General features: G+C 45.6%; 1 protein-coding gene across 3 annotated transcripts in view; it reads right to left on the bottom strand.

The window, feature by feature from the left end:
• PRPSAP2 (phosphoribosyl pyrophosphate synthetase associated protein 2) overlaps positions 1-10,595 on the bottom strand; it is a 49,120-nt gene extending 38,525 nt beyond the window's left edge. The window contains exons 1-6 of one of the 3 annotated variants that reach the window (XM_059148239.1): positions 10,440-10,587; positions 6,952-7,083; positions 5,551-5,647; positions 5,152-5,302; positions 4,061-4,113; positions 1,647-1,713 (exon numbers count right to left, since the gene is read on the bottom strand). In XM_059148239.1, coding sequence (XP_059004222.1) covers positions 1,647-1,713; positions 4,061-4,113; positions 5,152-5,270 — 239 coding nt within the window. In that variant the 5' untranslated portion in view covers positions 5,271-5,302; positions 5,551-5,647; positions 6,952-7,083; positions 10,440-10,587. Of the gene's footprint in view, positions 1-1,646; positions 1,714-4,060; positions 4,114-5,151; positions 5,303-5,550; positions 5,648-6,951; positions 7,084-10,439 lie in introns of all 3 variants that reach the window. The other 2 variants (XM_059148238.1, XM_059148240.1) reach the window with 2 other exon arrangements.
• Between the last annotated feature and the right edge of the window lie 13,435 nt (positions 10,596-24,030).

Consider the following 24,030-nt stretch of genomic DNA (forward strand, 5'->3'; position numbering starts at 1 on the left):
AGAAGAGGACCCAAAGTGGGTGCAGAGTTACAACGAGGGTCCCAAGCCATGCTTGCTGGGGCACCATTTTTAGGGAAGCTGCTGAAAGGTTTGCCAGCCCTAACCTCAAATCATGACCTTGTCTGAATGACCAGAAAAGGGAAGCTAAGGGACAGCATTTTCTTCATTTAAAACTTTTCTAATACTTTTAGCATCCACCATTAGTCTGACCTAAAACAAGAGATAAGGTATTTCTGACGACATCAAATCTCAGTGTTAAGTATTTCACAAAGACCCTGATGGCCAGGCTCTCTGCAACCTGGCAAGACTAAGAATCCCCAAGTTAGCACAAGGTCATGGCTTGGAACAATGCAAAACGAGACATGCAGATGGTTTTAGCTACGGGAATAAGAGACCAACAGAGGCAGGGGCAGAACGATAAGCGTTGAAATAAACCAAAAAGAAAGAAAAGGAGAGGACTAGGAGGGCCTGGAAACAGGAAAGAGTACACTAGCCACGCTGCTGAAGCCCCGAATCCCAAGTTCAATTTGGCCTTCAGAGTCCACCTATCCCCTTGTGTAACACAAGCGACTTCTGTACATTTATCCAAATGGACTCACAATTGTCTGTAAGGAGGTATAAGTACCGCAGACACCCAGAAGCCAGAAGCGACGTAAGACCTAAGTTGTTCTGCGCTCTGCACTTTCCCCTCCCACTGCCAGAGGGTGAAGGGCAGCTGTGGGCACAGGGGAGTTCCCCACCGGCACTCCCGCCCATCAGCTGGCGGGGGAAGGAAGATGGCAGTGCCTCCTAGCCCCGGTCCGCCAAGGCTGCTTAATGGCACAGAGGAAATGAAACAAGGGAACCTTGGCAAAGGCCAGCCACCCTGTCCCTTCTTCTGATCACACACACTCCCAGGAGGGCTTGAGATGCCACGACAGGTCCCCCTCAACTCCTCTTTCCCAGAAGAGCCAGAGATTTCATCCCCATGAACCAAAGACCAGGACAGACGTTCAAAATGTAGGTGAATCAAAGCTAAAAAACGATGCCCCATACAAAGTGATTTCCAGACATTACTGAAAACCGCCCTGAGTGAAGAACTTTCACATATGGGGACATGCGGGGACATCTGCGGACAGAGCGGTCTTTGATCAAAAAATGCAGACAACCTCACTGCACTGATTCCTCCACACCCAGCTTATACAGTTGTGACAATTTCCAGAACACACATTTGTCAAATGTCACACCAGCCAGGAATACATATTTCTTCAATGCATTCTTTTATCTTCTCTACTTATTTACCTATACAACAAAATAAGAACTGGTGATCATTTTTTAAATTGCCTGCAGTCAAAGCTTTAAGAACCCCAAGTAAGTGAACACCTTTCCTTCTGCCTTTTTGGGGGAACTAGAAGAGCTTTCCTGCGAGTTTCACCAAATTCTGGCTATGGAGAGGCAATGTAATAGGTTCTATTTTCATTAAGAACCTCTACTCCAAGACTTGATTACTTCCATCCTTCAAGAACACAAAAGAACATGTGGAAGTCAACAGTTATGTCAGAAAAATTAGCAGAATAAGGCATACCAATTTTCAAATGATCCTAAACACGCATACCCACAAAGAAAAACCCAGAGAGTGAAATCGCGTGTGTTGAGTAAGGACTCACTTTGAGACAGTCTGGATGATGAAAACATCCTTGCCCCTCACAGATTCTTGAATCTGTACTCTTGTTTCTGGCAGGAAAAGGAAAAAAAGTGGGGAGGGGTGGAAAAGACATATAATTTATCTTTTTTAAAATACACACAAAAAAATCTGCTTCATCCCCAATATTATAAAATATAGAAAATGGAACTCCTAAAGAAACTCATAAGGTCTTAGGTGTTGTAAAGAATGATGAAAACACTGGCATTAATCACACTTTTTACTTTTTTTTAGAGGGGGGAGTGAGGGAGAAGAGGGACAGAGGGACAGGGAGAGAGAGGACAAGCAGGCTCCACGCCCAGCACAGAGTCCGACATGAGGCTTGATCTCAGGACCCTGAGATCATGACCTGAGTTGAAATCAAGAGTCAGAGGCTTAACCAACTGAGCCACCCAGGTGCCCCCAACCACACTTTTTAAACAAGTCAAGTTACATTACGTGCTTCAAAAAGAATTCCATTTCTGACTTGGAACAAGTAAATCTATGCTTCTTACTTCTCTGAGGACAGTATCTCTAAGGGAAACTACTCATTCATAAAACCATCACAATTAAGAACTTATTAGATGGGATGCGGGGGTGGCTCAGTTGGTTAAGCATCTGCCTTCAGCTCAGATCATATTCCCAGGGTCTTGGAATCAAGCCCCATGTCAGACTCCCTTCTCAGGGAGCCTGCTTCTCCCTCTCCCTCTGCTTGCATGTTCATGTCTTCTCTCTCTCACAAATAAAAAAATAAAACCATTGCCAAAAAAACTTTACTAGGTAATAAATGTTATAATAATGTTCTGAGACTAAAGATGAATTAAGGTCCAACATCCCTACTCTCAAAAACCGTGTAATCAGCCACAATTAGACAAATGCAGAATGGGACATTCTTCAAAGTCAAAGTCATGCGAAGAAAAGAGCTGTTGTAGATTAGGGGAAACTACAGGGATAAAAAAGTATTGCTTGAGCCAAGAATCCTGGCTGGGAAAAGAAAAAGGCTCTCCAGGACAATTAGGGAAATTTGAATATAGACTAGATATTAGATAATTAGAGAATAATCGTTAACTCCTTTAAGTGTGACAACAATAGCGTATTCATGCAGGAGAAAGTGCTTATTCTCCAGAAGTATGGTCAAGCGTTCAGGGCTTAAGTGACATGATGCTTGCAACTTACTTTCAAAACATTCCACCCATACATATCCATCTTGCAAAATGTTACCTGCTGAACCCAAGTAACAAACATACATACCTATACTCACTGCACTACTCTCTCAACTTTTTTATAAGTCTGAACATTTTCATTAAAAATGTGGGGAAAGGGGGCACCATTAAAAATGTGGGGAAAAGGGGCACCTGGTGGCTCAGAGGGTTAAGCCTCTGCCTTCGGCTCAGGTCATGATCTCAGGGTCCTGGGATCGAGCCCCTGCTAGGGCTCTCTGCTCAGCAGGGAGCCTGCTTCCCCCACTCTCTCTGCCTGCCCCTCTGCCTGCTTGTGATCTCTGTCTGTCAAATAAATAAATAAAATCGTTAAAAAAATAAAAAATAAAAATGTGGGAAAAAAACAGAATATGTGTTTAAAAAGGAATATGGTACCAAGGAAAGAAAACAGGCCTTAGATTGAGGGAGATCTAGGTTTGAATCCTGACTCTGCTAGTCTGGGGACCCGTATCTAATATCACCCCTGAACACAGTTCTTTAATATTTGGTAACAGTGAGGAATCTACAAATGGCAGTTCCTGCCCTTTCCCAATGGACATCAAATATTTTCTCTGTCCTCATTCATGAACCCAAAGGGTGGATCAACCTCCTCCTGGCCCTTAAACCACCAGCCCTCCCTTACTCTCCCTTCCCTCCCTTACTCTCCTTTCCAGACTACACAAAGGACATCATGCAGTCCCCCTTAGCTGCAGATTAAATCATTTGCAGTTTACAAAGCTCCAAGCTCCCCACAGGACCTTCTTGAAATTCTCTCTCCCTCTCCCTCTTCCCTTCCTACTTGTGCGCTCTCTCCTCTCTCTCCTAAATAAATAAATCTTTAAAAAAAAAGAAAAAGGAATAACAACCAATTAATACTGTGGCCACACGGGGTTTTCTCATCCTGCCTAACGGACATAAACTCACACAACTGCTGAATTTCCGTTCGGTGGACCAGTTGCATGCATCTCTGTGGTTTTTGCTGGATGAGGTCTGAGAGCTGGAGTTCAAGGCCCCACAAGCTGTATATCCAGCTGGTATCAGTAGGAGCTAAAGCACTACTCTCACCACCTTGTCCGCCTGACTTCTTGCAGAACTAACTGGCCACTGGGTCCAATTGTTTCAAGAGTGGAGGATGCAGGCCTGAGCCAGCATGTCACATGCCACGAAAGGATCAATGTAACGCACATCCCAGATAGCTCACCTCTGTTAGGCTCCTGGTAAACCTGCACTTTGCCCATCTCCACCCCCAGTCGCCTGAAGAAGAGAAAGGGGGGAAAAGTTGAAAACGTAACAGAGACAGAATCTATCCATCCAACATCTTTACAACTTGAGGATGCTTCACAAATTCATAAAAAGATAAACCAAAATAAAATAGAGGCACTCTTATTATAAAATTGAAAGTGGATATGCTACTGTTATGTCATTGCCACTATGTCACACCTAACCCCCTACCTCCCCCCACACCGACCCCAAGAAGGCCTCCAGAGTCCTACTCAGCCTGCCTCACCAACCATGTCCTTGTACCCTCTGCCCTCTAGCCGTGCTCCTGGGCCATACCAACACCTCCTGCTGCACATCTCAGGGCCTTTGCACCTTCTGTCCCCTCTGCCTAGAAGGTTTCTCAATTCACATATCATCCCCTTGATTTAAAAGTTTCACCGGAGCCCCCAAGCTAAAGCAGAACAACCTGCCCAAATCATTTCTTTCACACTGTTTTCTTCACACTATCAATCAGCACCTGAAATTTTGTTTTGTTGACTTCCTTCTTGTCTGGCTCCCCAACTAAATATAAGAAGGAAGGATCTTGACTGGTTTGTTCACCATTAATCCTCAATATCTAGATCAAGGCCCAGTACCCAGGAGGGTGTTCAATCTTCATTTATTGTTTTCTATATATTTTTTTTTAATTTAAATTTTGTTAGCTAACATACAGTGCAATATTGGTTTCTGGCAAATCTTTATTTAATAAATAACTAAGACCATACTGAACTGTAATCTAGATAAACTATTTTCATCCAGAATATGCTGCACTGTTCCTTAGAGTCAAGTAATTCTATAGACATGTGGCACCTAACACACTCCCGGGCACTCACAGAGACTCAATAAATGTGTTTTTAACGAACACACAGAGAGTCGCAATGGTTTACAAAAAGGTTAGCCCTTATTATATAGATAATCTGCAGATAAACTATACAGTATCTGCTCTTAAGTTGAAAACCAGTGCTCTTCCAATCACCAAGGTCACAACAGCATAGAACAACTGTGGATCTTAATGGTACGATTATAACTCACTCGGCGATCTTCTTTGAGAGCTCCATACACGAGGAATTAGAATTTGCTGAAAACAACACCAGACCTCCTTTGGTTATGTTCATCTTGGTTTCCAATTCAGGTGGCGTCACACAAAACATCAAAACCTTCTTGGTTTTCCAATTCTCAGAGCCTAGGAGGATTAAGAGAATATGAATAATGGCCAGAAAATATTAAAATGCACCTGAATGAACTTTTTTCTTTAAATAGCAAATAACTTAAGCTGAAGATTAGTGTTCACTGATGGAGTCTTTTACGTTACATCTATGCACGAACAAATAAGAAGTTTGTTTGGATCTTTAGGGCTCCGAATTTATGGAAATATGTTACTATATGATTTCGCTAGTTTCCATGACCACTGGGAATAAATGACAAACTTACAAGAAAGGCGGAGCTGAAGCGCTCAGAGTTTTACTGTTTTGCTGCTTAAAGTCAATTATGGACAACCTCCTGTTATTCTCTGACAACAATATTCCTCCTGGATTAACACACAGAAAAATGGCAGAGCCATTAGCAAGGACATGAACTGAGCGACCCTTAAATAATGAATAAATAACCCATCTATGCCCAGCTTCTCCTATAATAACTGTTTACCCCAAAGCCCTCCCTCTGGGCTGCCAGGGGCCTCTCTGATGCCCTGAGGCATGTCTAAGGCAGACCCTGCCACCTGCACTTTCCTGAACTGGAACATAAGGCCAGCCAAAAATAACCCTGAGGGGAAGTGAACAGACCACCCAGCTGACAGGGCATGGACAGAAAAGCCCCCGGCCTCAAAGTCATCAGAGCTGGGACAGTCATCCCACGGGCCATTCACATGCCCTTCCGTCTTCCACTCTCTGGGCTGTGTCCTTATCACACAAGGAAGGTGCCGGACTTAGGTGTCCCAGCAACATCTCAGAGGCCACAGGGCATGGGGGCATCTTCCCAGCAAGCCCACTGTGCTTGCTCGGTCTGTAGCTTTCCATGAGATGGCCCTGGAGGAGGCTGGTGGAGACTGAGAGAGGGATGAGGCCGAGCGGCTCTTTTTTGCTGTTCTTCCATCTTAATTACACATGTAATACACAAACACATTCTCCTTGGGAAAAAAAATGAAACCAGGACCAAAGTTTAGGCTAAAGTCACCAGCACCCCCCATCCCAAGCCCCTTCCCACCCAACCCTCCCGGAATGGACAATTCTTACTACTTTGATATGGACACCATCAGACCTTCACGCATTCACAAATGGCCCACCCCCCCCATAAAAAAATTGGACAAAAATACATTTCAAACGATGTATTTTGACAGCCCAGGGTTATAAAATATATGCCCATTGGGTCCTTTTTAACTGCTGCTAATACTCCATGGTACTGGAGATGCCGCCTTTAGTGGGTCACCATCCTAAACAGGCCTCCTAGTGCACATGGGTGTCTCTCTGCAGTTAACTTTGAGAAGAAGACCACTGGGGCCTGGGGCTGGTGCAATTTACAGGTATGGACACACCAGCAGGCCAGGAAAGCACATTTCCCCACAGAGTGCTTCTTATCCGGCATGCTGCAGTGGGAAATGGGGAGCAGGGCAGTGAAATTTACCTACATCCTGTGAATTACAAACAGAAACACAGGCACAGATGGCCAAAGCCCTAAGGAGACCAAGGAGAGCTAGTGGTAACTTCCACGGAAGGTGTGGCTCAGGGACCAGGAGCAGGGATCAGCTGACTACAGCCCACACGCCAAACCAAGTCCCTCCAAATGCTATTTCTGTTCGTAAAACTGTATTGGAACATGGCGACGCTCACTGCCTACCAACTGTCTGTCCATGGATTCAATGATGGAGTTGACTGCTGGCCATCAAGCTGAAAATGCTGCTTAACTGGTCCTTTACAGAAAGTCAGCTGACCCCTGCTTTATGGCGTAGTGTAGGACAGAGTGGCTCGTCTACAGGAAAGAAAGAACATCCTCAATATTCCAAGTTGGAAGAGATCTTAAGTATCTTCCAACACTGTCTCTCAACCACTATACGTCTGTGTTTAGGAACACAGGGTACAGGTCTGACAGAGAAAACTTGTTTTCCTGTAGTTATAAATACAGGCTTTGGAGTCAAGCTCTTGTTTGCATCTTGGCTCCTATTTGGCTCCCTGGGAGGCCTTGCATAAATTAATCTCTCTTCACCTCTGTTCCCTCCTCCCCACGATACACGAATACGGCCCTTACAGGGTCACTGTAAAATTAACTTGGTACGGCACTTAACAAACTGTCCCACATTGAGGATCTGCTTGGTAAATGGAAGCTACGTAGGAATCAACTGTTAATATTTTGGTTTTCTCCTGAATGAGTACAGTAATACACATGCGGTGGCCATCTTTTTTCATCCCCCAAACATTAAATAAGAAGCTTCTTAAAGTCCACAGCATTCCTGAGAGGGCTTGGAACACTCAGAATGAAAGCATCTGAGGGAAGAAAGAGCTCTAATCGGCCATCTACAGGACTCCCACCAAGAAACCACTCCAGCCACTTGAAGAGCTTCAGAGACTATGCCCACATCCTCAGGTCCCATCCATTCCAAATTCTTCCTTAGAACATGCTAACTTCCTCTCCCTGCGGTCACCACCCACTGGTCCTTGTCCTTCCCTTGGTAATTTACAAGAAACATCAAATCCCTTTGTCGCAGGTCAGTGTTCAACCTGTCTCTAGAAGGCTCTCTTAACTCTGCATATTCTCTACTCCAGGTTACTTCCTGGAGCCTGTCCTTACTGGTCACAGTTTAAATGCCCTTCACCACTGACTGTGGCCTCTGAAGTCCCCATCTTCAGATACCGGGTTTCTAGAACTGAAACCCAACCTGAGACTGCCATCAGAAATGGCACTGGTAGGGGAGTCCATTTGGATATGAATATTGATAGTCATGTTCTGTGACCATTCATTCCACAAGATATTCAAACCTAAGGGCTGTTGCTAGTTTTGGTTCTGCTTTTCCCTACTGGAAATGCAAGCTGTGCTCTTTACCAAGCTTCCAGAAAAGTGAGTTTTAGATTATCCTCAGAAACATCACCAGGATGGGGCTGGCAGGTGGCTGATCAGCACAAAGCTTCGTAAACTATAGTTGCTTCTACATTTATCCTAAATTTACTCTAGGATGTGTGAGAATTATTTATAACATGTATGAAAACACACCCTTAGAGAATTCCGACACCTTTCAAAAAGCAAATCCTGCTCGTCTTTGAATGAGACTTGACAACCTGTTAGGTTCATGAATGAATTCACAGGGAAAGACCACTTGCTTTGCATATTGCCAGCTGTCATTTCAAAACCACTTCTCCGGATCTCGGATGAGGAAGGCTCGCATTAGAGTGTGACACTTTCCCTCCAGCTTTCCCTCCAAAGTGCACCCACTGTACAAACACCTCCTATCTAAATATGCTGGAGGAGGAGTGTGGTCTTGGGTCTGTCTTCCACAGTCAGTAGCTACTAGTCCTTGGGGAGGTCCCTTGGCCTCGCCAGGCCTATGCCTCTCCCTTTCTGACAACAGAGACAGATGCTCGGTAAAATCAGCTTAAAAATAAGGTCCAGACAGCAGAGATTTTTTTTCTCTTAGATTTTTTTCTCACCCTTATGTTCTCTCCTGTATGCCAGAGCCAAGGACCAGGCACATCAAAGAAGCTCCATGACACTTGTCAAACAATAAACATTTGTTGAGTAAAGCCTGATCTGGTCGAGTTGCAAGGCTTAACAAATGGAACTAGAAGGCATTGTAAAGTGCAAAGAATGATTATGTTTATTAGTGATGTCCCTCACTAAAAAAAAAAAAAAAAAAAATTTCTTTTTATACCAGTGATGAAGAGAATTAGTAGGGCAAAACCTAAGCTGAATTAATCCTCTATGCCTCTGTGCTCCCAGGCACTTGGCCCATCTCTCCATCAGCACGTTTTCTTACAGCCAACATCACTTTCTGAGTGCTCTGAATTCCCAGGACAACTCAATAAAGCAGGCACCAGACGAGGACCCATTTTACACATGGGGAAATGAGGCTTTGAGATGAAGAAATGTGCTCAGGTCTACATGGCCTCTAAGCAGCAGACATGAGCTCAGTTTCAGTCTGACTTGGGAGCACAGACAGTTGTGTGCACAGCTCATTTCTCAACAGCACAGAAAATGACTGGACTCCCCCAGCCGAAGTCAGCGTTACAGTGAGCGGGATCAGACAAACATCCAGATTTTGAAAAATGTCTACAGTAAATATGTCTTGCTTGGGAAACAAGTTACATCGAGTGTTAAAGACCACAAAACAGAACTTTGATTCAGTATTTCCCCTTTTGGGAATTTATACCAAGGGGAAGAAAGGGCCATATATGCTCCATGATGGTCACTGAAAGACTTTTTTAAGAGCAAAAATGGACATGTAGAAAGGATCCGTAATGGGGTAATTAAGTAAAATTCTGAATATATACTCAACATAATAAAAAAGTCTCCAGGACTATGCAGAAGTCTTTATGGTAAGCGAGTAGGAGAATTTTATCTCCTCTGATCAAAACCGGGTGATAATGGTATAGACCGGGTCAGGATAGGAATACGGACAGGAAGAAGGGTATGATTTAGTGGAGTTCAATAATGTGGCTGAATTATTTTTATTTGTGCATTTAAATCTCTCAAACATTAAAAATCACACTTCCTCATGCCCCAAATCCCCATTCCTCATTTCCTTATTCTTTGTAAAAGCTAAGCAACCCAAACTGCGCCAGTATCAAGATAAAGAGTGAAAAAAATCCTTATCATCAATGTAATATACAGGGGGAAAACATTTTACAGTAAAATAATATCTAAAAATTACATCAAGATCTTCCCTCCTGGGTGAGTTCGGGGGGTCGGGGGGAGAAAAACCGGCTATAGGGAACAGAAATGTTCGCGACAAGTAAGCCAATCAACTTAACATCAGGGCCCGTCTCAAATTAGGGGCCGGAGATGGTCGGGTTGGAGGCTTGTTTCCGAGCCGCCCGGCCGCAGGTCCCATAATTAGGGCTCGACTCCCAACGGCGCCTGGAGCGGGGTAACCCCGGGGGCCGCGCGCCGGGCCCGAGCCCCGCGGACCCCGGACGGGAGAGGAGGGAGGGAGGAAGGGGCGGCGGCGGGCGCGAGGCCGGGGTCGCCCCGCTGTATCCCCCCAGCCGCCGCCCCAGGACCGCGCGACCCATCCGCCAGCCGGCGCCGCGGGGCTCCCCGCCCCTTGCACCTGCGCCCCGCACTGCCGGAGCCCGCCGGTCCGCACCGCCACTCGTGGCTGGCTCCCGCCCGCCTACCTGGCCCCGACCCCAGCCCCGGCCCCGCCGCAGCCTCGGCTGCCGAAGGAAGAAAGCGCCGGCTCTCCAGGCGGCTTCTCTAGGACCAAAATGGCGACTCCATGCGCAAGAACAGCGTCCACGGCGACTGCGAGGCCTGTGGGCGGGGCAGAGGGCGGGGCCGAGAGCCGGGATTGCGGCGGCACCTGGCTTGGGGCCGTGGGCGTGGCCAACCAGAGGGGAGGAGCGCGTCAGAAGAGCAGAGCTGGAGGGGTGGGGCCAGGCCGGCACAAGAGGCGGGGAGATGGGCGGGACTGAGCCTTACTGGGCCCCTTGTACGCGCTAGCCCAGGTGGGTGTGGAATTACAGATGTCTGGGTTCCAGGCTTTCCTGCCCTGTAACCTTGGGCAAAGTCACTCTGCCTCTCCGAGCCTCGACTTACTCATCTGAGAAATGGAAATGATAGTAGCATCCATCTCAGGGATTGTGAAATTGTGATTTAATCCTCACTGTGAGGATTAAAAGAGTTAGCGCCTGCAGAGCTTTTTAGCTCAGCTCCTAGCAAATGGTAAATGCTCCATTGTTACTGTAATTATTTCCTTTCTTCTTTTATTATAAAGGAATTGGTGTTTTTGGTATCCATTGACCGAATTCCTTATAATTTAAGTGTTTACCCTTTATTTTATATATATAACCTAATAATAGCGACCACGTATGTAGCATTTACCATGTGTTAGACCAAGTCCTCACGTATGTAGCACTTACCATGTGTTAGACCAAGTCCTCTCAAGCGCTTACCATATATCGACGGTAATTTATGTGATTCTCACAAAGAGAATGAAGTGAGCATTTTCACAGCTGCGGGAACTGAAACACAGACGCTGAATGACTCGACAAATGACTAAGTGGACAAGAATTGCAATCCAGGAGGCCTGGCACTAGATTGCACTAAGCCAACCGGTATACCGCACTCCCTCTCCAGCATCGCTTTGGGTTTTTCACAAGCATAAGGCATGAAATCATTCATCGAAGGTTGGGCAGCTAGATGGAAGCGACCAGCCTCTTATTTTACAATTGGGGAATGCGAGCATCTCAATTTATGAGTTATAAATTGGGTGATACTTCATGAAATGGAGTCCTTTAAGACGTCTCCTTTGCCTGACAACTGTACGGAGATAAATACTTCCGCAAAGAGAGAAGCCCATGAACCCACTGATACATTCGCGGGACAATTCTGAATCCTTTCCAAGCGGACGTTTGCTGGGTTTTCTTCACTTCTTCTGCACTGTGACCCTCGTCCAACCCCACCTGCCTGCCTCCAGCGCCCCCCCCCCACACCCGACCGAGGGCCTTCGTGCCACCTGTTGCTCTATGAACGGATCTGACCAATCAGGACTGCTCATCTCTGCTCGCTGATTCGTTCAAAGGACAGGCCGCCGAGCCTCCTGGGGACTGCGGCTGGAGGCTTCCTCTCTTGCTACCTGTCAGCATACCTGGAGGGGAACCGCCCGAGGAAATGATGATAGAAGAAGAAAGGGTGAAGGATATAGTCGTGCCCCATCGAGTTTAGGCTGAATCTGAAGTCAGTTGTTCCCTGAATTTTTCAATTACGAGAGCCAATAAATTTCTCCCCTCCACCCTCTTAAGTCACTGTGGATTGGGTTTCTATCACTCCCAGGGGCCTGCGGATTCTCCACCAGCTTACCTATTCTTCTTTCTCACCAGCCTGGTTCTCTATGTCTGAACTACAGGGCCTTCGCACGTGCTGTTATGCCCTTCCTCCTGCAGTCTTCTCCCCCATGACTGGTACTGAAACTGCATCTCAGCTCAATTGTCATCTTCAAGCCTTCTCCAAAGCTCCGCCCGCAAATCTACTTCATGTACTTTTTCTTCATTAAGCTTATCATGATTCCTCACTACTGCTAATTATGTATTTACTTTGATGATTATTTCACAAATATCTTCACCCCAGGTCCCATAGACTGTAAGTCCTTTTTGGGCTGGTCCTTTGTCTCTTTTGATGACCCTTATTTCCCTGTACCCAAAACAGTGTATGACATAAGTATAATACTCAAGAAATGTCTGAAAAATGAATGACCTCAGATTTACCCCCTTGGTGGGAAGGAGGTGGACAATGACACAGAATTATATAATATTTGCATCACACAGAGAGAATGTTCTGGAAATTTTACAGATCCCGAGTATGGCTCTCCTGAGCCAGTATGGCTTGCTCAGGATTGCTTCCAAGATTCTAATGAAATGGTTAGTTTCTCATCAGTTTCTCCTCATTGCAGGCACTTAGCTTCTGGTTCCCTTTGCTCTGTTATATCAAATATCACTTGTCCATCTGCCTTCCATTCTCCAAAGACTCTTTTGAAATCCCTGGGGCCAATGCCTCATCTCCCATTCTCATTATCCTTGGGGTTTAGGCCATGGGGGGAAGCTATGGTGGACATCCATCCCCAATGACCCAGCAGTAACCATAGTCACGGTCACCCCCCGATAGCAAATGTATGAGAGACCCTCAGTGAATATCACCCAGCTGAGCCCAGTCAACCACAGAACACTGAGAGATAATAATACATTTTTGGATTAAGTCACTGAGATTGGAGATGTCTTATTACACAGCGATGGGTAATGAGCAAGAAAGGAGCAGAACCAGGATTTAAAGAATGTGGTCAGCTCTACTCAAATGCAGTTTTGGGCTAGTCTATTGCTAAGCTTGAGAATCCCTTGCACACTTGGAGGTTTACAAGTCTTTATATATGATGGATGTGATCAGCCTGCCTGCATTGTTTTTTTGACCACATTCAAGGGCCAAACGTCTGCACATAAGATACAAATCAAGACACCCAAGCCTAAGACATTCCCCTCCAACCTTTTTTTTTTTTTTTTTTTTTTTTAAGGAAGAGAATCTTTGCTATAGTTTTATAGAAGTTTGTCAGCAGTGCAGTAGAGCAGAAAACACAGACTTCTCCTTCAAATAAATATTGAAATGAAAACTCAGGGACTTGACTGCCAGTCACTAGGACCAGGGTCTGCATCCTGTCTTCCTGTTGCAGAAATGACCTTGGACAGAGTGGTGAGGACACCTCCAGAAGCTTCAGTTTCCTCATCTGGAAAATGAGTGCTAAGATTAGCAGCTGTATGGGGATTCCAGGTAGGGAGTAACCTTTCTGTGGAGTCCAGGAGTAAGAGACCAGTAGGGGAAGCTGGTTTGCCTCTGCCTCTCCATCTCTGGCCCTCAGGATTCAACAGCTTTGGGGGCGCCTGGGTGGCTCAGTGGGTTAAAGCCGCTGCCTTCGACTCAGGTCATGATCTCAGGGTCCGGGGATCGAGTCCCACATCGGGCTCTCTGCTCAGCAGGGAGCCTGCTTCCTCCTCTCTCTCTTCCTGCCTCTACTGCTTCTGTCAAATAAATAAATAAAATCTTTAAAAAAAAAAAAAAAAAAAAGGTTCAACAGCTTTGTTTCTTCTCCAAGCGGAGAAGGATGGCAGCTGGTCTGGCTGCGGGAGGTCAGAGGCTGGTCTCAACAGAGACCAGCAGCCTTGTCAGTCATCAAGGGGACCTTGGAAGCTTCCATCCTTGAGCCCTTTCCCTCATCCTCCAGATTTTCTTTTTTTTCTATTCTCCCCCCACCAAAATATAAAAAGCTTCATAATCTTTGATGATTATTAATATTTACATGTAAAAAAATAAAACACACAAAGAGAAGAAAGTAAAAAAGATATTTGCCATTATCTCACCATGGAGAGGTGCTCATTCCTGATATATTTTTTAAAAGATTTATTTATTTATTTTGGGGGGAGGATCAGAGGGAGAGAATCTTTAAGTAGACTCCCTGCTGACCGTGAAATCCAACACGGGACTTGATCCCACCACCCATGAGATCATGACCTGAGCCGAAATCCACAATCTGATGCTTATCTGACCATGCCACTCAGGCGCCCTGTACCTGGTATATTTTTTAAAGATTTTGTTTATTTATTTGGCAGAGAAAGAGAGACTACAAGCAGAGGGAGCAGCAGAAGGAGAAGGAGAAGCAGATTCCCTGCTACTCAGGAAGCCAGATGTGGGACTTGATCCCAAAACCAAAGGTAGACACTTAACTGGCTAAGCCACCCAGACACCGCTCCTGATATTTTTTAATCTCCCTTTTCCACGTAACAATTGATTGCAGACAGTTCACGTGAATGAACTTAAGTCAAGGTCATCATCATGTGTACCTGGACTAAATATCACAAACTTGGGAATGAGATGACCTCTGTCTAAATTCCTTCTCCCCTAGTCACTGGCTGTGTGACCTTGATTTTTCTTCACCTGATTGCTCAGCTATAGGAGGGCAATGATCATAGCGTCTACCTCAAGGGTTGTCATGATGACCAAGTGACTTATTACCTGGCATACAGTTGCCAACCAGTTTCTGTTAGCTGCACTTACTATGCACTACGGTAATATGGATGGACCATGATGCTTTTAAGTCATCTATAATTCTAAGCACTTTTTACTCATCTACACAACCTGTCTTTGCACTTTTGCCCAAGTATATTTTTCACATTAAATTTCTCCAGGTAAATTTGTTGATCAAAGGATATACACTTTTCAAATTTTGTCCCCAAGAAATTTTGTATTAATTTATATTCTTGCCAAAAACATGAAGAGTGTCGGGGTGTTTGGGTGGCTCAGTGGGTTAAGCCTCTGCCTTCAGCTCAGGTCATGATCTCAGGGTCCTGGGATCAAGCCCCGCATCGGGCTCTCTGCTCAGCAGGGAGCCTGCTTTCCCCCTCTCTCTCTGCCTGCCTCTCTGCCTACTTGTGATCTCTTTCTCTCTCTCTCTCTCTCTGTCAAATAAATAAATAAAAATCTTTTTAAAAAATGAAGAGTGTCCATTTTTTTCTACTCATCCCCGCCCACACCAACCACAATTCTTTTTTTTTTTTTTTTTTTAATTGGACCAGTGGAAGGTCAATGTTTCCTGGGCTTTTAAAATGACTTGTACATATCAAGCTGCCCGCAGCTCCCTGGCCACCTTGGCAGCTGACCTTCAGCTCCATTCACTCACTCAACAAATATTGATTGAGTACCCACCATGTGCCAGGCCCAGTTAGAGAGCTGGACTACAGCAGAGAATGACAAAGCACCTGCCTTGTGAGATGACTAAGGGGTAGGTGAGCCCCGGCATGGTAAGTGTTTGGCAAGTGCCTGCTTTAGCACCCAGGAAACAATACTGTATAAGCGAGACCTTCATAAATAAATACAGAATATACATTTTATAAATACATAAATGATATTTTATCACCACATATGACATTCATTATCATTATATATAAAATGATAATATCAAATATTATCATTATCATTTTTAGCCATAGGACCTTAGAAGTTACTTTTCTCTATCCCTCAGTTTACTCATCTATAAATGGGCTCAGGGGGTTGAGGATGGAGTGGAACCATGTATTTACTGTGCCTGGCCATCATGGAAGTTGCAGTGAGGTTGCCGCAGCCTCCTCTTGCTATTAGTGCTGAGCCGAGATGCGAGACTCTGAGCCTTTGCTGACATCCCACTTTCTGGAGCTGTTCCCCTCACCCATTGCTCGTGGGAATGTGAAATGGTGCAGCCACTCTGAAAAACAGCTAGGCAGTTCTCAAAAAGTTAGACACGGGGCTGGCAAGGCAGGGGTGCCTGGGTGGCTCAGTGGGTTAAGCCTCTGCCTTTGGCTCAGGTCATGATCTCAGCGTCCTGGGATGGAGCCTGCATTGGGCTTCTTGCTCAGTGGGACGCCTGCCTCTCCCCTCTCTCTGCCTGCCTTCTGTCTACTTGTGATCTCTGTCTGTCAAATAAAAAAAATATATATCTTAAAAAAAAAAGAGAGAAAACAATTAAAATAAAAAAAAAAGACCTTCTTCCAAGGCTTTGTCTTTGTACCTTCACTCCCTATCTTCTATCAAAAATATAAAAATAGGGGCGCCTGGATGGCTCAGTGGGTTAAGCCTCTGTGTTTGGCTCAGGTCATGGTCCCCAGGTCCTGGGATGGAGTCCCACATCGGGCTCTCTGCTCAGCGGGGAACCTGCTTCCTCCTCTCTCTCTCTGCCTGCCTCTCTGCCTACTTGTGATCCCCAACTGTCAAATAAATAAATAAATCTTTAAAAAAATATATATATATATATATATAAATACTCCCACATATCACAGAAAATATGAAACTCTTTGCCGTAAAATAAAACTTGGACAGATTTATATTATTTTTTTCTGAAATCATTTGACCACAAGGGATTTACCCAACTTCTGACTGTGATTTCTAAGCAATGAGCGCTCATCTTACTTTAAGGGAAATTCTTACAAAGTGAGAATATCTAAGCCACATGTTTTCCACTGTCCTGAAAAATGTATGAGCATTAGATTCAGTGCTGAGGAAGTCTAATGTTACATTGTGTGGACCTTTAATTAAATACTTATTCATATTGGCTTTGCAGGGTTTTAAAACATTTTTTGGATGTAATAATAAAAAAAATTAGGTCTCAAATATAAATGAAGGCCCTTGAAATAGTCCTAAGTTCTGGGCTTGGTGCCAAAAAAGCTTGCAAAATAAAGTGGAAGATCTTCCTGCAACATCTGGACATGGACCCTGGAGAGGCTTCTCTGCCTATAAATCACTACAGGGCCGTCCCCTGGTGGGGAGGGTCTGGGCCCTGTTCCTCACTGAGGCCAGAACTGGGGCCAGGCTAGAGGCTACCAGGAAACAGCTTTCAAGTTGGCCTCAGGAAGCTGGTCAGAGCTGCTAAGAGAAGGCCTGTCCTGTCTGAGGAGGCAGCACTGTGAATGGCAATAAGGATGTCTCTGTGGGTCAGGATGGGCTGGGTTCTGCTGCAGTGACACATGGGCCCCAGATGGCTGTGAGTGATAACAGCAAAGAATTTGTTCTTTTTTTTTTTTTTAAGATTTTATTTATTTATTTGGGAAAGAAGTCACCAGAAAGGGTGGGGGAAGGGACAGAAGGAGAGAGAGAAGCAGGCTCCCGGCTGAGCAGGGAACCCAACACCAGTCTCAATCCCCGGACTCTGAGATCATGACATGAGCCAAAGGCAGACACTTAACCGACTGAGCCACCCAGGCGCAGGCAAAGAATTCCTTCTAGCACTGTGTGTCCATTGTGGTCCGCTGGTAGCTCTAGTTCATTTTATCCACATCTGAGCCCCAGCCTGAAGTAACAACCCCTTTGTGGGGCCCTGTCCACCTCCCAGCGGAGAGAAAAAAGACTCCTGTTGCTAATTACACATTAGTGAGAACAGCTTCTGCTGGGAAATGACACGTGTCACTTTTGTCCCTATCAGACAAAGTCGCTCCTTGGCTGAACTCTCCTTGGGCTCCTCTGCCTTCTTTTTCAACTCAGCCTCGACCTTGGGACTGCTGTGCTCCTCTTTGCATTGTCCCATTGAAGCAAGAACACTGTTAAGACAGTTTTGCCAAAATCCCCCACCCTCCATACCTAATGGAGATCCTCACCCTGCTGTCCCCCTCGGGAGTGTCCCACCACCCTGGCCTGCCTTCCTCCAAAATCTCCTTTGGACAGAATCCCTCTTGACATTTCCTTTTAGGAATTTTTTACCCACTGGCCCCCACTCTACCTTTTGGTTATAAATTTCCACTTTTCTGTGTTGTGTTTCAAGTTCAGCCCAATTTCTCTCCCCGCCGCCACTGCAAAACTCCACCCTCTCAAATAAAGCCTGACTTACCATTCTTTAACAGGTGTCAGAAGGAGTAATTCTCTCTTTAACACGCCCATTGGCCAGAGGAAGTCAGGGGGCCAAGCCTGGTGCCCAGATCTGGGAGAGTTCTCCAACAAGCACTGTGTGGTGTTTGAGAAGAAGAATGCCCTCCTCCACCACTTTTCTTTGAGAAGGAAACCTGGGGCAACCATCTGGAAAGCAAATCCTACCCGCAAGTGGTCTTGTCCATTAGGTCTTGTGCAACAGAGTACTGGAGGGAGGGAGGGAACATCACTTGTCTGAGGTCACAGAGCCAGACAGTAACAGAGCATCAGAAAGCCCTTCTCCCTTCAGTCTCTTCCTCCTTGTTCCTAGAGGAGATGCAGGTGGGCTCATCTCTGATTCACATCCCTGCTCCCAAAGCCCGAACCCCATGTAGAAGGTCACCTGACTCTGACTCAGCTGGGCTTAGGGTTGGGGGAGTCACAAAACCTCTGTGGGGGGCAGCTTGTCGGTGGGAGATGAATGTACCCAGCCTCAGATTCAAAAGACATATTATGCATGATTTATCTTGATTAGATCCTTTTAGAAAAATCATTTTTTACCACGTCACTTATTTGTGAAGGAACTTCGATGGCTTCCAACTTCCAACCTAGGAGATCTGATCTGAATTCACTTCCCCCTCTCCCAGCTGTACTGAAAGCCTGCATCAATTTCCCTTTGCGGTATAAAAATTGAGATTGTCGGTATAAAACTTGAGATCGTATTAGGAGTGGTAGCGATGGGTACTAGGGAAGTGACCAGCAATAGCCATCAACTTTCACCCCTGTGACACGTCCTTCCTACAGGAAAAATAATGCCTGGTTTTTCATAATAAGTGTCCTTATGGACACACAGGTAAATTACATTTCCCAGTTTTCTTGCTGTGGGGACATGTAACTGTGCTCTGGACACGAAACGTGAGCAGACATAACTTACACTGCTTTGAGGCTTGGCCCATAAAAATCTCCCAGTCTTGGGGTGCCTGGGTGGCCCAGTGGGTTAAGCCTCTGCCTTCAGCTCAGGTCATGATCTCAGGGTCCTGGGATCGACCCCTGCATCAGGCTCTCTCCTCAGTGGGGAGCCTGCTTCCCCCTCTCTCTCTACCTACTTGTGATCTCTCTCTCTCAAATAAATAAATAAAATCTTAAAAAAAAAAAAAATCTCCCAATCTCAGGATGCCGGAGAAAACCAGAGCCTGACCGTAGTTGAAGAAGAAAAACAGGTTTTACTCAGGAACTATTGCAAGAGGTTGTTGAAAATAAAATTCGGGAGTACATTTGAAGATCCAACTGGGTTTGTTAAAGGATTCATAAATGGGTCAGCATCCCATCTAGCAAGTAGAGGAGAGCTCCAAGGAGGACTTCCCACAGAATGGAAAGTTTTTATAGGGAGGAGGGTAGTGCAAGAGAATTATTAGCAAAAGAAAAGACTGTTCCAGGCAAGATGGGGTGGGGGGGTCAGGGGGTCTTGTTAGGTGGGTTACCCACCCCCACCCCACCCCTGCACCCACCTTCCTTTGGGGGATGGAGAGAGTCCATGAGACAACTGAATTCACTGGGGCTTATCAGAAAATTCCTGATTGACAAGTTAAGACACATCCTTACATTTCTGGAGTAATAAGCCCCAGTTTGGTGACTTGACCTAACCCAAGTGGTGTCATTTGGGGCCTGTGGTTTTCTTTTTAACCAGGGTAAAAAGAGACCTCAGTACAGGACTGGGTTCAACTCTGAATACATCAGGGAAAATTCAGAATTAACAGCCAAGGAGCAGGGTGGGCGGGTTGATGGATGGAATATTATAAAGAGGAAATATCAGGGCTAAGGGAGAATTTTGGCTAAATAAGATTTTTGCTAAAGGCAGGCCAGGGTGATCAGACATCACTTGAGGGATGGCGGGGGTTGAAGAATTTCTTCAGATACCCAGGGTGGGACATTCTGGCCAAAATGATTTAGCAGGATTCTTGCTAAAACTCCTTGAGGATGTGCCCAAGGACAGGGCCAAGTTAGGCTCAGAGGAGCTTGGTCAAGTTCGGTCAAGGACTTTGCCAACAACCCTCCACTGGATCATAATGTCTAAATAGCAGCTCTAAAGAATACTTGGTGGGGGGTGCGGGGGAGTTGGGGGGGCGGTGCGCAGTTGAGGAAATATTTAAAGGGACTGGATGTGAAACAGCATTCTAGATTTTTTTTTTAGATTTTATTTATTTATTTGTTTGACAGAGAGAGAGCAAGCACTCAAATGGGGGAAACAGCAGAGGGAGAGGGAGAAGCGGGCTCCCCACATCCAAGCAGAGAGCGGATATGGGGCTTATCACAGGACCCTGGGATCATGACCTAAGCCCAAGGCAGACACTTAATGACTCAGGCACACAGGTACCCCGGTATTCGAGAATTCGAGAATTTTAAATGTTCTTGTGCTTGTTTCAACAGCACACATACTGCACTTTTCTTGCACGTGGTAGTATCCTTGGGTTATGTAGAATATTCTTATTTTTGAAGAGGTGCGTGCTTAAGTGTTTAGAGGTGAAAAGTTAGCCCAAGACCACAGGAGTGGGTCTCAGTTAGGACTCACAAACGAACTCACAACCCACAATGGCTCACCTAGCTCCTCATTTTCTTAGAAAGGATATGGAGCAGGAAACACAGCAGCAGCCTCATAGAGAGCTCCCACATGGCTTTTCTTCTTTAATTTCCACATGTGAGGCATGGTCTAGCTGCAGGCATTTTCAGCAAAGGGAAGCCACTGCTTCTGAGGTCCCCTGCTAGGTGTGTTGCCTTGTAAAGAAAGGTAAGAAGCAACTCCCCATTCTTTAGGAAAGCCACAGTCCATAAATTATAAGTTATACCAGGAAAAACCCTACAAGCCAAGTACAGCAATCGGGGGACATTCTTGGGTCCGATTAACAGCACAGGACAGGTCTCGAAGGAACCCCCATCTAAATGCAGACTGAAAATCCATTCTTGAGGATGGAGGAGGGAGCCCAAGTTCAGTCCTGAAGGCTTTCGCTCCCCATGAACTCTGCAACTTCTTTTGACGTGCTTTGATTAAAAAAAAAAAAAAAAGAAAAAGAAAAAAGAAAAGAAAAAAAATTAAGTTGAAGTAAATAGGACCAAATGCGAAAAACTGTTGAATCTAGGAAATGAGTACAGTTTACTGAACTATTCCGAATAGTTTACTGAACTATTCTTCCAGTGCTGCTGTGGTTGAACATTTTCTGTACAGGAAATCGAAAAAATAACATCTAAAACGGAGGAACTCACCCCTTGCTTTTATTTCCTGTGTGGTTTACTAGTCAACTCGGCCTGTTTAAACCTTCCCGCTCTCACGTCACAGGACTGATGTCTCCAGTTTCACAAGGTCCCCCCAGAGCGCCTGGACTGCTTGCTGATTGGAGCCGAGGATCCCTCTCTCCCTCCATTACAAGTGCTAATTCTTCTGGAAGCACATGCCTTCAGACTCTGTTAGCTGCCTTCGGTTGCAGGGCACGCACACACACACACACAAATTGCCTTAAACCAGGAAAAAAAAAAAAAAAAAGGAAAAAAGAAAGAAAGAAAGAAAAAGAAAAAAAGAAAAGAAAACTTTCCCAGGTAGCCAAATAGTCCTAGATGTCACTTCAGCCAAGTTTTGTGCCAAAGTCCGAAGAATGAGGTCAGGTCCTCATCTCTCTCTCCCCATCACTGGCTTTTGATCGTCAGTGTTGCGTCCTCTAGGAGACAAGTCCTTATCCGGGGGTTAACCGCTTCGCACGCTGCAGCCTGGGCCCCCAGGTTCTCTGCAAGAGTCCCAGGCTCCAAAAAAAAAAAAAAAAGTCCAAGGCTCACTCTGATTGGATAGGCTAAGCCACAATCCCATCCCCGAACCAATCACCTAAGCCAGGGAATATGAGCCCTGATTGGCCTACCCTGCGAGACATGCTCCGCACCTGGATGAAGGATGAAGTCTCCGATAGGCGGAGAGACAAGGAAGGGGGCGGGAACTGGGCGTGGCTGAAAACTGGAAGGTTAGCGGCCGCCGTCCCGGGCGAGAGCAGAGAGTGAGGTGATTTGAGCGTTGACCTGGTACCAACCTATGTCGGAGGACATTTGGATCTTAGTCGGCTCGGAGTGCCTTTTCAACCTGTGGATCCCCACAGTGATTTTTTTTTGGACACTGTAAGGGCTTCGCTGGTTGGCTGGATTCCCCGCCCCCTCCGGGAAGTCTTAATTAACCTGCTTTCCTCCGGCTCAGCCCAGCCCCTGTGACGAGCCCGCACGGACCGGGTGTAGTAATTCACAAAGTGACCACGAGGTGGAGATAGAGAGGCGAGAAACCAGTCTCCAGTCTCCGGTTTTTGTGTTTACTTTTTAGTGAAGTATAAAATATATACAGAAAAGGTCATCTTAAGGGTTCCGTTCAATGAACTCTCACAAACGGAACAAACCTGTGTGACCAACATTCATTCGTCTCAGGAGACAAAATATGGTCAACGCCTTCCACACGCTCTCTCCTCCCCCTGTAAAGGTCACCACTGTCCTGATTCAGAGCCCCAGATTTTGTCATTTATATTCATGTGCTCCTTTGGGGCTGGCCTTTTCGCTCAACATTCGTTTGTGACCCCATGGATTGGGGTCGTGGATAGTTGCTTTTTTTTTTTTTTTTTCAATTAAGTAAACGTTACCCCCAGGCTGAAGCTCGCAGTCACAAGCCCCAGATTAAGAGTCTTATGAGCCACGGACTGAGGCCCCTGGGCGCCCCTGTGGTTGTATTTTTGAAGGAACACTGTTCATTATGGCTCTGTAGTTCTGTTCTGTTGTGCATGGGCATTTGGGTGATTTCCGGTTGGCGGCCATTATGAGCAGCGCTGTATGAATCTTTCCTTACTTTTTGGTGGACGTTCTATTTTTGTTGGGTGTATGCCTGTGAATGAGATTGTTGGGCCGTAGCTTATAAATATTTGTTTAGCACTAGCAGCTCCTGCCAAGTGGCTTCCAAGGAAGTTGAGCCGATTTATACTTCCTGGTGGTGGTGGTGCAACAGGGTTCTGATCGCACTGGGTGTTTTCTATCTCTTCGATTTCAGCCATGCAAATAGGTTAGGCTTTTTTTTTTTTTTTTTTTTTTTGTAATCTCTACATTAGTTAGTTATTTTAGTAATCTTTGCACCAAAGGTGAGGCTCAAACTCACAACCCCAAGAGCTACATGTGCCTCCAAATGAGCCAGCCAGGCGTCCCTAGGCTTTTTTTTTTTTTTTAACAGCTTTATTAGGTATAGTTTACACACTGTAAAGTACACCTGTTTTTATGTGTCCAATTCAACGATTTTTGGTAAATTTATGGAGCTGTGCAACCACCACCATGAACCAATTATAGAAAAGTTCCATCACTCCAGAAATGCCTCTCATGCCCATTTTCACTTGGGTTTTAACCTCATTTGTTTTCAATAGCCGTTAGGGACTTCCTTGGTGCCAGGCACTTTGCTAAGCAATATCTGTGATTTTAAAAATCAGGAAGGTGCTTGGGTGGCTCAGTTGGTTGGGCATCTGACTCTTGGTTTTGGCTCAGGTCATGATCTCAGGCTGGTGAGGTCAAGCCCCACATTGGGTTCTGCACTCAGTGTAGAGCCTGCTTCAAATTCTCTCCCTCTACCTCCCATTCTCTCTGTCTGTCTCTCAGATAAATAAAAATCTTTTTTTTTTTTTTTTTTTTTAATCGGGAAGACCTGGTCCTAGCAGTCAAGAGAGAGAGAGAAACTAATCCAGCTGCTGTGATTCAGGGGAGGCACAGTGCAGCATGGCATGTGTGGTGACTCAGAAAGGGTTGAGATTCCCAAACCTTTAAGAGCACGTGGGTGGAATGAAGGGAAGGAGAATCAGCTTGGGC

This window comes from Mustela lutreola, chromosome 15 (genome assembly GCF_030435805.1).
Source record: "Mustela lutreola isolate mMusLut2 chromosome 15, mMusLut2.pri, whole genome shotgun sequence".
In the NCBI taxonomy this organism is placed as follows: Eukaryota; Metazoa; Chordata; class Mammalia; order Carnivora; family Mustelidae; genus Mustela; species Mustela lutreola.